The sequence below is a fragment of the Mandrillus leucophaeus genome, unplaced genomic scaffold, assembly GCF_000951045.1.
Source record: "Mandrillus leucophaeus isolate KB7577 unplaced genomic scaffold, Mleu.le_1.0 Scaffold737, whole genome shotgun sequence".
Classification (NCBI taxonomy): Eukaryota; Metazoa; Chordata; class Mammalia; order Primates; family Cercopithecidae; genus Mandrillus; species Mandrillus leucophaeus.
The window spans coordinates 269,256-279,111 of record NW_012107997.1 but is presented as its reverse complement, the minus strand read 5'-3'; the positions used below and the strand labels follow the sequence as shown (position 1 = coordinate 279,111).

Genomic DNA, 9,856 nt, shown 5'->3' with positions numbered 1-9,856 from the left:
CTCAAAAAAAAAAAAAAAAGAAAGAGTACATTTGTAGATAGGAAATTCTGATTATGATTATTTTTAAAGGAATGTCCTATTGTAGATATCTCTAGGAAGGAGTTGATAGATCTTTGACTTGTGTACCTTTGAATGAATCATACAGACTTCCACCCACACACTAGAACTCAGACAGCCTTCTATTTGTTATTTCCTATTAAGCGATACAAAAGATTCTGATGTAATTAGGCTCTGTCTTTCTTAAACTGGTTAAAGTTTAAATAGACCTCCGTGAGTGTACTGCTCTTTCTACAGTCAGGGTCATTAACAAATATGCTACCAGGTGACTGCCTCTGATTTCAGAGACTGAACTATGTCATTACCTGTTAATGATTTTCTTTTTCTTTTCCTCAGATCATTGCTTTTGTCCTGGAAGGAAAAAGATCTAAAGTCACCCGGCGGCCAAAGGCCAGTGACTACCAACGTTTGGACCAGAAGGTAAGGAAGGAGGAGCCAGGTCCACGGGAGGGATAGTTAACGTTAGATGGACCCAGTAGTGGGCTTGCGTTTGCCATGGCAGCAGTGGCCGATTCTGGGGGTGCTGTTGCTGTTGCATTCGCCCTTTTTAGACAACAAACTAGAAACATCTAGATACACATATCTCTGACGTTAGAGCTAGAAGAGACCTTCGAATACTCTACAGCAGCTCCCTCCCTTGACAGATGAGGAAATAGGCCCGCACAGAAACACTCATTTTTTTTTTCCGCTAAGTTTCTACTGCAAGTTAGTGGCAAAATCAGGACTTGATAGCAACTCCCTGGTCTCCCAGTCTTGAGCTTTCTGCATTCTACCAGCGCTCCATAAACTTTAATAGGCATTTGAATCACCTTGGGGAATTTTGATAAAAAGCATTGTCTGATTCATTTGATGTGGGGTGGAGCCTATATTTCTACATTCTTCTTTTTTTTGGAGGCAGAGTTTCGCTCTTGTTGCCCAGGCTGGAGTACAGTGGTGCGTTCTCGGCTCACTGCAACCTCTGCTTCCTGGGTTCAAGCTATTCTCCTGCTTCAGCCTCCCAAGTAGCTAGGATTACAAGTGCCACCACCATGCCCAGCTAATTTTGTATTTTTGGTAGAGATGGGGTATCTCCATGTTGGTCAGGCTGGTCTTGAACTCCCAACCTCAGGTGATCCACCTGCCTCAACCTCCCAAAGTGCTGGGATTACAGGCATGAACCACCATGCCCGGCCTATGTCTACATTCTTAGGAAGTTCTCAGGTGAAACCAAATGCCACTGGATCCACACTTTATGTGGTAAAGCACTAGACTACGCTCCCCGAAAACAGAAGCCCAGAAGCACATAGGCCTCTAACTCCCCACATCAGCCTGGCTTAAGCACTGTGGGCTGGAGTTCCTGAGTACAGCCAATCGATTCCTCTGTCAGAGAGATAAGCCCTCCTTCCACCCCTATTGGGGGAACCCCCACTCCCAGTATTTAAACGTAGGTTCTTTCTATTTTTCCTAAGTGTCGGCTGGTCTGAGAAATAAAGAGAAAGAATACAAAGAGAGGAATTTTACAGCTGGGCCTCTGGGGGTGACATCATATATTGGCAGGACCGTGATGTCCCCCTGAGCTGCAAAACCAGCAAGTTTTTATTAGAGATTTCAGAAGGGGAGGGGGTGTATGAACAGGGAGTAGGTCACAAAGATCACATGCCTCAAAGGGCAATAAAGATCACAAGGCAAAGGGCAAAGCAAAAATCACAAGGCAAAGGGCAAAATTAGAATTACTGATAAGGTTCTGTATGCAGTTGTGCACATATTGTCTTGATAAACATCTTAACAGAAAACAGAGTTCGAGAGCAGAGAACAGGTCTGACCTCAAGTTTACCGGGGTGGGATTTTTTCCCTACCCTAATAAGCCTGAGGGTACTGCAGGAGACCGGGGTGTATTTCAGTCCTTATCTTAACTGCGTAAGACAGACACTCCCAGAGCAGCCGTTTATAGACCTCCCTCCAGAAATGCAGTTCTTTTCCTAGGGTCTTAATATTTAATATTCCTTGCTAGGAGAAGAATTTAGCAATATCTCTCCTACTTGCACATCTGTTTATAGGCTCTCTGCAAGAAGAAAAATATGTCTCTATTCTGCCCAACCCCACAGACAGTCAGACCTTATGGTTGCCTTCCCTCGTTTCCTGAAAATTGCTGTTGTTCTGTTCTTTTTCAAGGTGCACTGATTTCATATTGTTAAAACACCCATGTTTTACAATCAGATTTCATATTGTTCAAATATACACGTTTTACAATCAGTTTGTACAGTTAACGCAATCATCACAGGGTCCTGAGGTGACATACATCCTCAGCTTCCTAAGATAACAGGATTAAGAGATTAAAGTAAGACAGACATAGGAAATTATAAGAGTATTACTAGGGAAGTGATAAATGTCCATGAAATCTTCACAATTTATGTTCCTCTGCTGTGGCTTCAGCCGGTCCCTCCGTTTGGGGTCCCTGACTTCCCTCAACACACCCCATGGCAGCAGAGCTGAGCAAGGGTCTCTCTAAAGAAAACCTGTCTAAGTAGGAAGAGTGTACTCTACTGCATTGCTACCAGTGTGCACCCTTCCTTCTGGTTTCACATAGCAACAAGCAGGACATTGGCAAAGAACCATTGGTGGCCCAAATATGAATTGTTCCCAAACTTCCTGCAGGGAACATGATTCTCTTGTACAACTCAATATTAGCTACAGAACGAGCCACTGAGCTCACAACATCTTTGCTATCTAGTCCAGTAGGCCAGCTTTACAATTTAGCTCTGGACTACTACCTTTTCAGATAATTGACTTTAAGGATTTCCCCTTTTTATGATATTTGTTTGTTTGTTTTTGAGACAGAGTCTCACTCTGTTGTCCAGGCTGGAGTGCAGTGGCTCAATCTTGGCTTACTGCAACCTCCACCACCCAGGTTCAAGCAATTCTCCCGCCTCAGCCTCCCAAGTAGCTGGGATTATGGGCGCCCACCACCACGCCCAGCTAATTTTTAGATTTTTAGTAGAGACGGGGTTTCACCCTTTTGGCCAGGCTGGTCTTGAACTCCTGACCTCAAGTGATCCACCCACCTCAGCCTCCCAGAGTGCTGGGATTACAGGCGTGAGCCACCGTGCCCAGCTTGTGATTTAAAAAAAATACACATGTGGCTGGGCACAGTGGTTCATGCCTGTAATCCCAACAGTTTGGGAGGCTGAGGCAGGAAGATCACCTGAGGTCAGGAGTTCGAGATCAGTCTGGCCAACGTGGTGAAACTCCATCTCTACTAAAAATACAAAAATTACCTGGGCATGGTAATCCCAGCTACTGCTGAGGAGGCCAAGGTGGGGGAATCGCTTGAACTTCGGAGGCAGAGGTTGCAGTGAGCCAAGATTGTGCCACTGCACTCCAGCCTGGGCGACAGAGCAAGACTCCGTCTCAAAAACAAAACAAAAACAAAAACAAAAACAAAAAACACATGTAAATGATTCACAACAATACAGAACAGTATGAGGCAGAAGCCAGGATTCTTATCTCTCCAAGTGTATGTCTTTCTAGTGTTATGTTTCATTTCAAACTTTAAAAATCATTTTGTGTGCTATTTTAATTAATTGCTGTTTCTGTGATGGTGGGTCAGTATGTCTTAATTCTGAATGTGTTCCCTGCACCTCCTAAAAGATCTTTTTTTTCTCCCCAAAGTCATAACAGAATGGTATATTCCTCTGGAAAAAGATGAACGTCACCAATGGATTGTGCTGCTCTCGTTTCAGCTTTGAATTTTTTGTCCTTGAGAACCTTGTCCTCCCTGCTGATTTGTTTCTAAATCAAAAGAAATGAAGAAAAAAGTACTGTGACCTAAGAGACACCCTCCTCTAGGATTTAGTGGCAAGTCTGGGCTGGCAGAGGTAGGGGGTTGCTTTGGGGTTTGCACCTGCACTTTGGTGACATCGTTCTTCTGTGTTCCCCTTATTTATGCTGGTGGCTTCCATCCATTCCTCCTCTGAGTGTGAGTGGAGGGCCATGTGGAAACACGGCTATGACCAAAGGGATATCCCAGTCTGGGCAGGTTGCGCTGCTGACCACCCTCCCTTGGGGCCCGGGCTCTGTAGGAAAGTTGGCCCTTGATTGTGGCATTGCACTCTCACGGTTTCTCTCTGCAGACCTAGGGGAAAACTGCAGGTAGAAGTGCTTTTCTACTAAGGCCTCTTACTTTTGGGGGGATGTGCCCTACAGAAGACATAGAAGATGGGGAAATGCCGATGGGCAAAGAGCTACTTTGAATACATAATTCTCTTCAAAGACTTCAGCAGCAAACCAAAACAGCAGGTTAAAAAAAAAAATGCTTTTCTGGGTGCAAGTCTAACCTGTCTAGCATGAGATCTTCTTGATTTTCTGATTATTTTATGTAACTTGAAACAAAGTGAATCAGCTTCCACTTGGTTGTGCCGAGCATAAAACAGAACTTGGGCTTCCTAATAGGCCACTGTCCCATCACAGATTTTTAAAATAAATATGATTTGAAATAGTGTGATCTTTCACACAATCATACTCAGTAGGAACTTTTTGAAATAGGGCAACTTCATGTTTCATGCGAGAAAACATGAAGGAGGGTTTTGGTTTTGGTCTGCAGTTTTTCCAAAGGGCTTTTATGAGATACATTTCCCACAAAGTCCATTTGGCCTTTGTTGCCTAAAACAGACAAAATAGACTTAGATTTATTAATAGAAACTAACTATACTCTCTGCCCATTTTTACCTCAGTGTATTTAATGGTCCTTTAATCTGATATAAGATGCCAAGGGTATTTGATAAAAATTATTCTTCCATGCCATGTCAGGAGTTAATGCAAATGAAGAGATTCCGTGGGTTCCCCTGGGATAAGTGAGGTTAGTGTCTTAGACCACACTATTGTTTGAAGGTTTATCTCTTCTAGTCATGCTCTTCCACTTTGTAGACGGCCTAAAGAGAGTTGTTTTTGAGCTGATCTCAGGGAAGTACAAATAACTTGGGAGATGAGGGACAAAAGATGATTCTGTGCTGTCAAGGCAGTAAGTCTGAAGAAAGGACCATGCTTCTTATATTATCTTCCACTTTGCTTAAAACAGCCCATAGCTTTGAGTTGACATTTTCATTCTTGGCAGGTAGCCTACTTTATGGAGGTAAGGAATGAAGACCTACCCTTGGGTCATTCTCTGTACTGATGCATCAGTCTTCTAATACTTTGCACCAACCTGAGGAATCTTCTTTTAGGCTCCTCTAGCATCCCCTAAGACCGTGGCTATTGCACTTCTCTCTCCCTGCCTGCCTCCCTTATCCCTGCCTTTCCCCTCCTCGTGTTTTCTGATTGTGCCCATCTATACCAGCTCCTTTCCTTCCACCTTCATATGCACCTGGATTTTTCTGTTCCCAACTGTCCTATTTGTTATTCATCCTGCTACTCAACTTCTCCAGCATGTTGCTTCCCTTAAGTTGCCATTCATTCTCTTCATGACTTTTACCAACTCACTTCGGTCTCTGTCTGTCAACTAAGCTTTTCTAAAGGTTACCAGTTATCAGATTACCAAATCCATGGCTTTTTCTCAAAGCTTAGTCTTGTCCTTGATGGAACTGGACACTGTTGACCATCCAAATGGAAATTCCCCTTTCTTGATATCTCTGACAAATGGTCCTTTGCCTTATCTTGTGCTGGTGGGAAAGAGGCCCTCAAAGCCAGGCCTCTCTATTCCTTTGACTGTCTCCTCAGCCATTCACATCCATTCTTCATCCTTGGAGTGAGTGATTCCCAAGTCTTTGTCTTGGCTTAGTACCTAAAGAACCCAGTGCTGCTGGTATCGAATAGTTCAGCTTGGTTGTCACAGAAAGGAATTTCTCTCTTCTGCCCATCAGCCTGCCCCTTCCAACTGTCCAGGTCTGTCTTCAGTCACCTGAATTCCTAACTGCAGACTTTTGCCCTTTTTCTCTCTCATCACCAAAGTCCTATCCGTTTTTTAAAAAATAAAAGATCCTTAGCTACAGTCTTTTCGTTTTCCTTGCTTCTCTTGTTGCCCACCCCCAGCCCGTTTTACTTCTCTCTTGGATTTTCTGTTTTCAGATCCACATTTACTGGGTTTCCTGTGCAGCTTCTTGGAAAGAAGTTCAATCTTGGAAAGACTGATCTTTCCAAAATATTTGCCCTGGTCTGAAGCTTTGGTCTGAACTTCTCGAGGCTTAGAGAATCCAGTTACAGACTTTTTGGGGTTCAGGATGCTATAGATTGACACCCTCCTGCCTGTCTTTCTCTGCATCCCAACCTGGCCAAGGTCCCTCCTGTGGGGTGCCCATCTGTGCCTTTATTCTGGCTGTGCCCTCGACTTTCCAGCTTCCCATGGTTCTTTGGTTAGGTTTCTCTTCCTTCTCTTCTTTCTCCTGCCTTCCCCAATCTGCCTGTTTCTTCAGGGCCCAGCTCGTTTCCTCGTACGCCTTCCTCACTACCCCACCCCACGCTGTCAACTCCTTCCCTCAGCTCCACTAGCTCTTCATCATGCCACTCCTTTCAGAACTTCAACAAACCAGGGCGGTCAGGATCTGAAGTCTTTCTGGTCTCCCCAGGCAAACTAAGCACTTGAGGGACAGCCCTTGGCAACGCTTTCCTGTCTGCTGAGCATGGTGACCTTCCTTAGGACTTCCAGAGTTCAGTTCCTTCTGGCAGATATGTTTTCTTTTTCCATGCCATATGGATGTGACTCAAATGTGGGGTCCCACAGCTTTTCCTGGCTACCACTTGCTGTGACCTTATACATGTTGGGTTTTGCTCTTGAAGAGGAGAGCAGGAAGAAAGGTTGGTTTCAGAAACCAAGAGGGATGGCAGTGGACGAGTACATTTTGTCACGGAGTCCACAGAGCTGAGCTTTTGAGCAGACTCTGAGAAGTATCATTGCTTGTGTTGAAAGAATACAACAGGATTTAAGTTTCTCTTTAGAAATTGCACTGAAGAAAGGCAGGGCGCGGTGGCTCACCCCTGTAATCCCAGCACTTTGGGAGGCCGAGGTGGGCGGATCACGAGGTCAAGAGATCGAGACCATCCTGGCCAACATGGTGAAACCTCGTCTCTAATAAAAATACAAAAATTAGCCGGGCGTGGTGGCGTGCACCTGTAGTCCTAGCTACTAGGGAGACTGAAGCAGGAGAATTGCTTGAATCCGGGAGCCGGAGGTTGCGCTGCGCTGAGATCATGCCACTGCACTTCAGCCTGCCAATAGAGCGAGACTCCGCTCAAAAAAAAAAAAAAAAAAAGCACTGAAGAAAATACCACACAGCAAAGGAAAACTTATTTTCTGCAAGGTGTCTTTTCAAAGATAGAATGTTTGAAGCATGTTTCCTGGAGATTGTGTGGATGAGGGTGAGCTGGCTGAGGCATCGTTCAAGCTGGGGGGTGTAAGAAGCACGTGCAGCCACAAGAGGCACCTCCTATAGTCAGCTAAGGGCTTCCCTTTCTGCGCCCAGCTTTTGGGTGAAGGGTGATTTCTGTTAGACAAATCTGTGCTTCAGTCATAGATGTTAATAGAGGAAGCAATTTTCCTGCTGCAGATCCCTGAATAGAGTTGCTGAAACAGTCTAGTTCCGGACTTAGGGGAGTTCGAAGGCCAGTCTGTAGAAAGGCTGAGGCAACGGGGAAAGACTTGACAACTAGTTACATATGCTGTGACATGGGACCCCCATGATGGCTTCCAGTGACACATGTGCTGATAGAATTCTAAACCTCTGGAATTTCCCTGCTGGTTAATTCTATGGCCCTTGACTGTACAGGGTGACCTGATACCAGATGCTGTGGGCGTGATGAGAACTAGAGAACTCGCAGTGTGGAGGAAGCTGTGTGAGGCACCAGACCCTGTGCTTCTGCAGGCCATTTCCTGAAAACCCCTGTTAGAAAGGTTGGGTTTAGTGTGACTTGCTTGAGCAAGAGTCCTTGGGAGAGATTTTGAGGTTTAATTTAACGGTATCTCCAGAGCTAACAGTGACTCCATTCAGCTAGTTCCGCAAGTCAGATGTAAACTTAGAGTCTCCGTTGTGAAGGGTTTGGGTCTGAGCTGTATAGTACGTCCGTGGGTAAGCCCAGCCCTTCACCCTCTGATAGATACTCCTTTAATTCACCAGACTTCATGTTCGATACATTATTAATAGTTGAAATTGTTTCTCTTCTTTTGTATTTTCCCAGTTAATAGATGGCTACTGTTTCCACAATGTTTTATATTTTCAGCTTTTTGTAACTTAATTACTTAATTTTATTTTTTTAAAGCTTGTTGCGGTCTAATGAGAAGTATTTTTCAGTGCATAATGTTTTTCCGAGCTTCTGTTAATGCCATCCCAATGTAGTTTTGTTTTGTTGAACAGAAACCAAAATAAATTTCAAAATGTTAAAGCAATGGATTTAATACATTTATTTTATTTTAATTTTATTTTTGAGATAGAGTCTTGCTCTGTCACCAGCCTGGAGTGCAGTGGTGCGATCTTGGCTCACTGTAACCTCCACCTCCCAGGTTCAAGCGATTCTTCTAACTCAGCCTCCTGAGTAGCTGGGACTACAGGTGTGCGCCACCATGCCCAGGTAATTTTTGTATATTTAGTGAAGACGCAGTTTCACCATGTTGGCCAGGATTGGTCTCAATCTCTTCCTCGTGATCCGCCCACCTCGGCCTCCCAAAGTGCTGGGATTACAGGCGTGAGCCACGGCACCCGGTCAATAAATTTATGAATATTACATTAAGATGAACTACAATAAGACCTTTGGCATGTCAGTTTAACATAAGTGAAAGGTCCTTTTTATGCCTTTTGAGCCTGCCTTCACCTTCCATCCAACACACACAGGTACCAGTAAATTGCAGATGCCATTTCTGGGCTTTGCACACTTTCTCTGGCTTTCCATGTTCTGCTCCTGACCAACTCTCCTACCACCTGACTCCTCCCAGCCTGGCTGCCTCTGTTGCTTTCAGTAGCTGGGCCATTGCTGGGAACACTCTGTTGCCTCCCTGTGCTGTCCCCTGCTGTGCCGTTGTCTGGAATGCCTTGCAGCCTGCCTCAACACAATAAGGTAGTCTTCTAACCAGTCCATGACCTGACTCCTGACGTCACCCTTCCCTGCGTCACCCTTCCGCGCATATTTGGAGGATGAGGCTTGATTGAGGCTCAGGTACTGAGCTCCCTGAAGGTGCCTTGATGCTGGCACATCGAGAACCAGATGCCACCCCGATCATAAGGAAGACAGACCCAGGACTTCCATATGAATTGGATATGATCATCTGACGTGCCCCCTAATAACTGATGGATCCCGCTGTTACCCCAAAGCTCCAGACCACACCGGGCCAGACACAGGCATTTCCCGTGCCCTGAAGAGCCACTGAACCCAGCACAAAAGAGATCTAGAGCTCTCCAAACCTATGGAATGGCAACCAAAACCATGTCCAGGTTTTGAGTTAAGCCTCATTAGTCTCCCTTCTCCCTCAACAGTGTAGAACTGTGCAGCACAGCACTAAGTGAATGAGAGCAGAAGCCTCAGGACAGAACTGAACCCACCAGCTTTAGCTGACAACACTGCCAGGGGTTCTATCCACCGATGGAATTTTCTCTGATCACTGAGTGAGGAGGCATGGGTGAGGGATGCAGAGCGCTGCTCGTCATGAGACATCAAGCTATCCAAGTCAATATCCTGTTAGTAGGGACGGGATGTTATAAAAGGCATAATGATCTCACCTGCCGCAGCTGGAAGCAATGATTCCATTGCCCCAGATTCGGAATTGTGATTTAAACTAGGCCTGTCTTCAGGAATCAGAACCAAATCAGAACCAAATTGCCTTATATGTGCAAGGAACTAATGC

General features: G+C 45.1%; 2 protein-coding genes across 6 annotated transcripts in view; one reads left to right on the top strand and one right to left on the bottom strand.

Annotated features, from left to right (window-relative positions):
• TGOLN2 (trans-golgi network protein 2) overlaps positions 1-8,407 on the top strand; it is a 12,545-nt gene extending 4,138 nt beyond the window's left edge. For 2 of the 5 annotated variants that reach the window (XR_001004420.1, XM_011965783.1), the window contains 2 exons: positions 394-477; positions 3,706-8,407. Coding sequence is in view for 4 of the 5 variants with exons in the window: in XM_011965783.1 (XP_011821173.1) it covers positions 394-477; positions 3,706-3,711 (90 nt within the window). In the remaining variant the exon portion in view is untranslated. Of the gene's footprint in view, positions 1-393; positions 514-3,643 lie in introns of those variants that run through there. The other 3 variants (XM_011965780.1, XM_011965781.1, XM_011965782.1) reach the window with 3 other exon arrangements.
• An 885-nt stretch (positions 8,408-9,292) lies between these two features.
• LOC105528863 (all-trans-retinol 13,14-reductase-like) overlaps positions 9,293-9,856 on the bottom strand; it is an 8,819-nt gene continuing 8,255 nt past the window's right edge. Inside the window, exons 6-7 of the mRNA XM_011965819.1 lie at positions 9,555-9,687; positions 9,293-9,378 (exon numbers count right to left, since the gene is read on the bottom strand). Of these exons, the coding sequence (XP_011821209.1) occupies positions 9,293-9,378; positions 9,555-9,687 (219 nt within the window). The remainder of the gene's footprint in view (positions 9,379-9,554; positions 9,688-9,856) is intronic.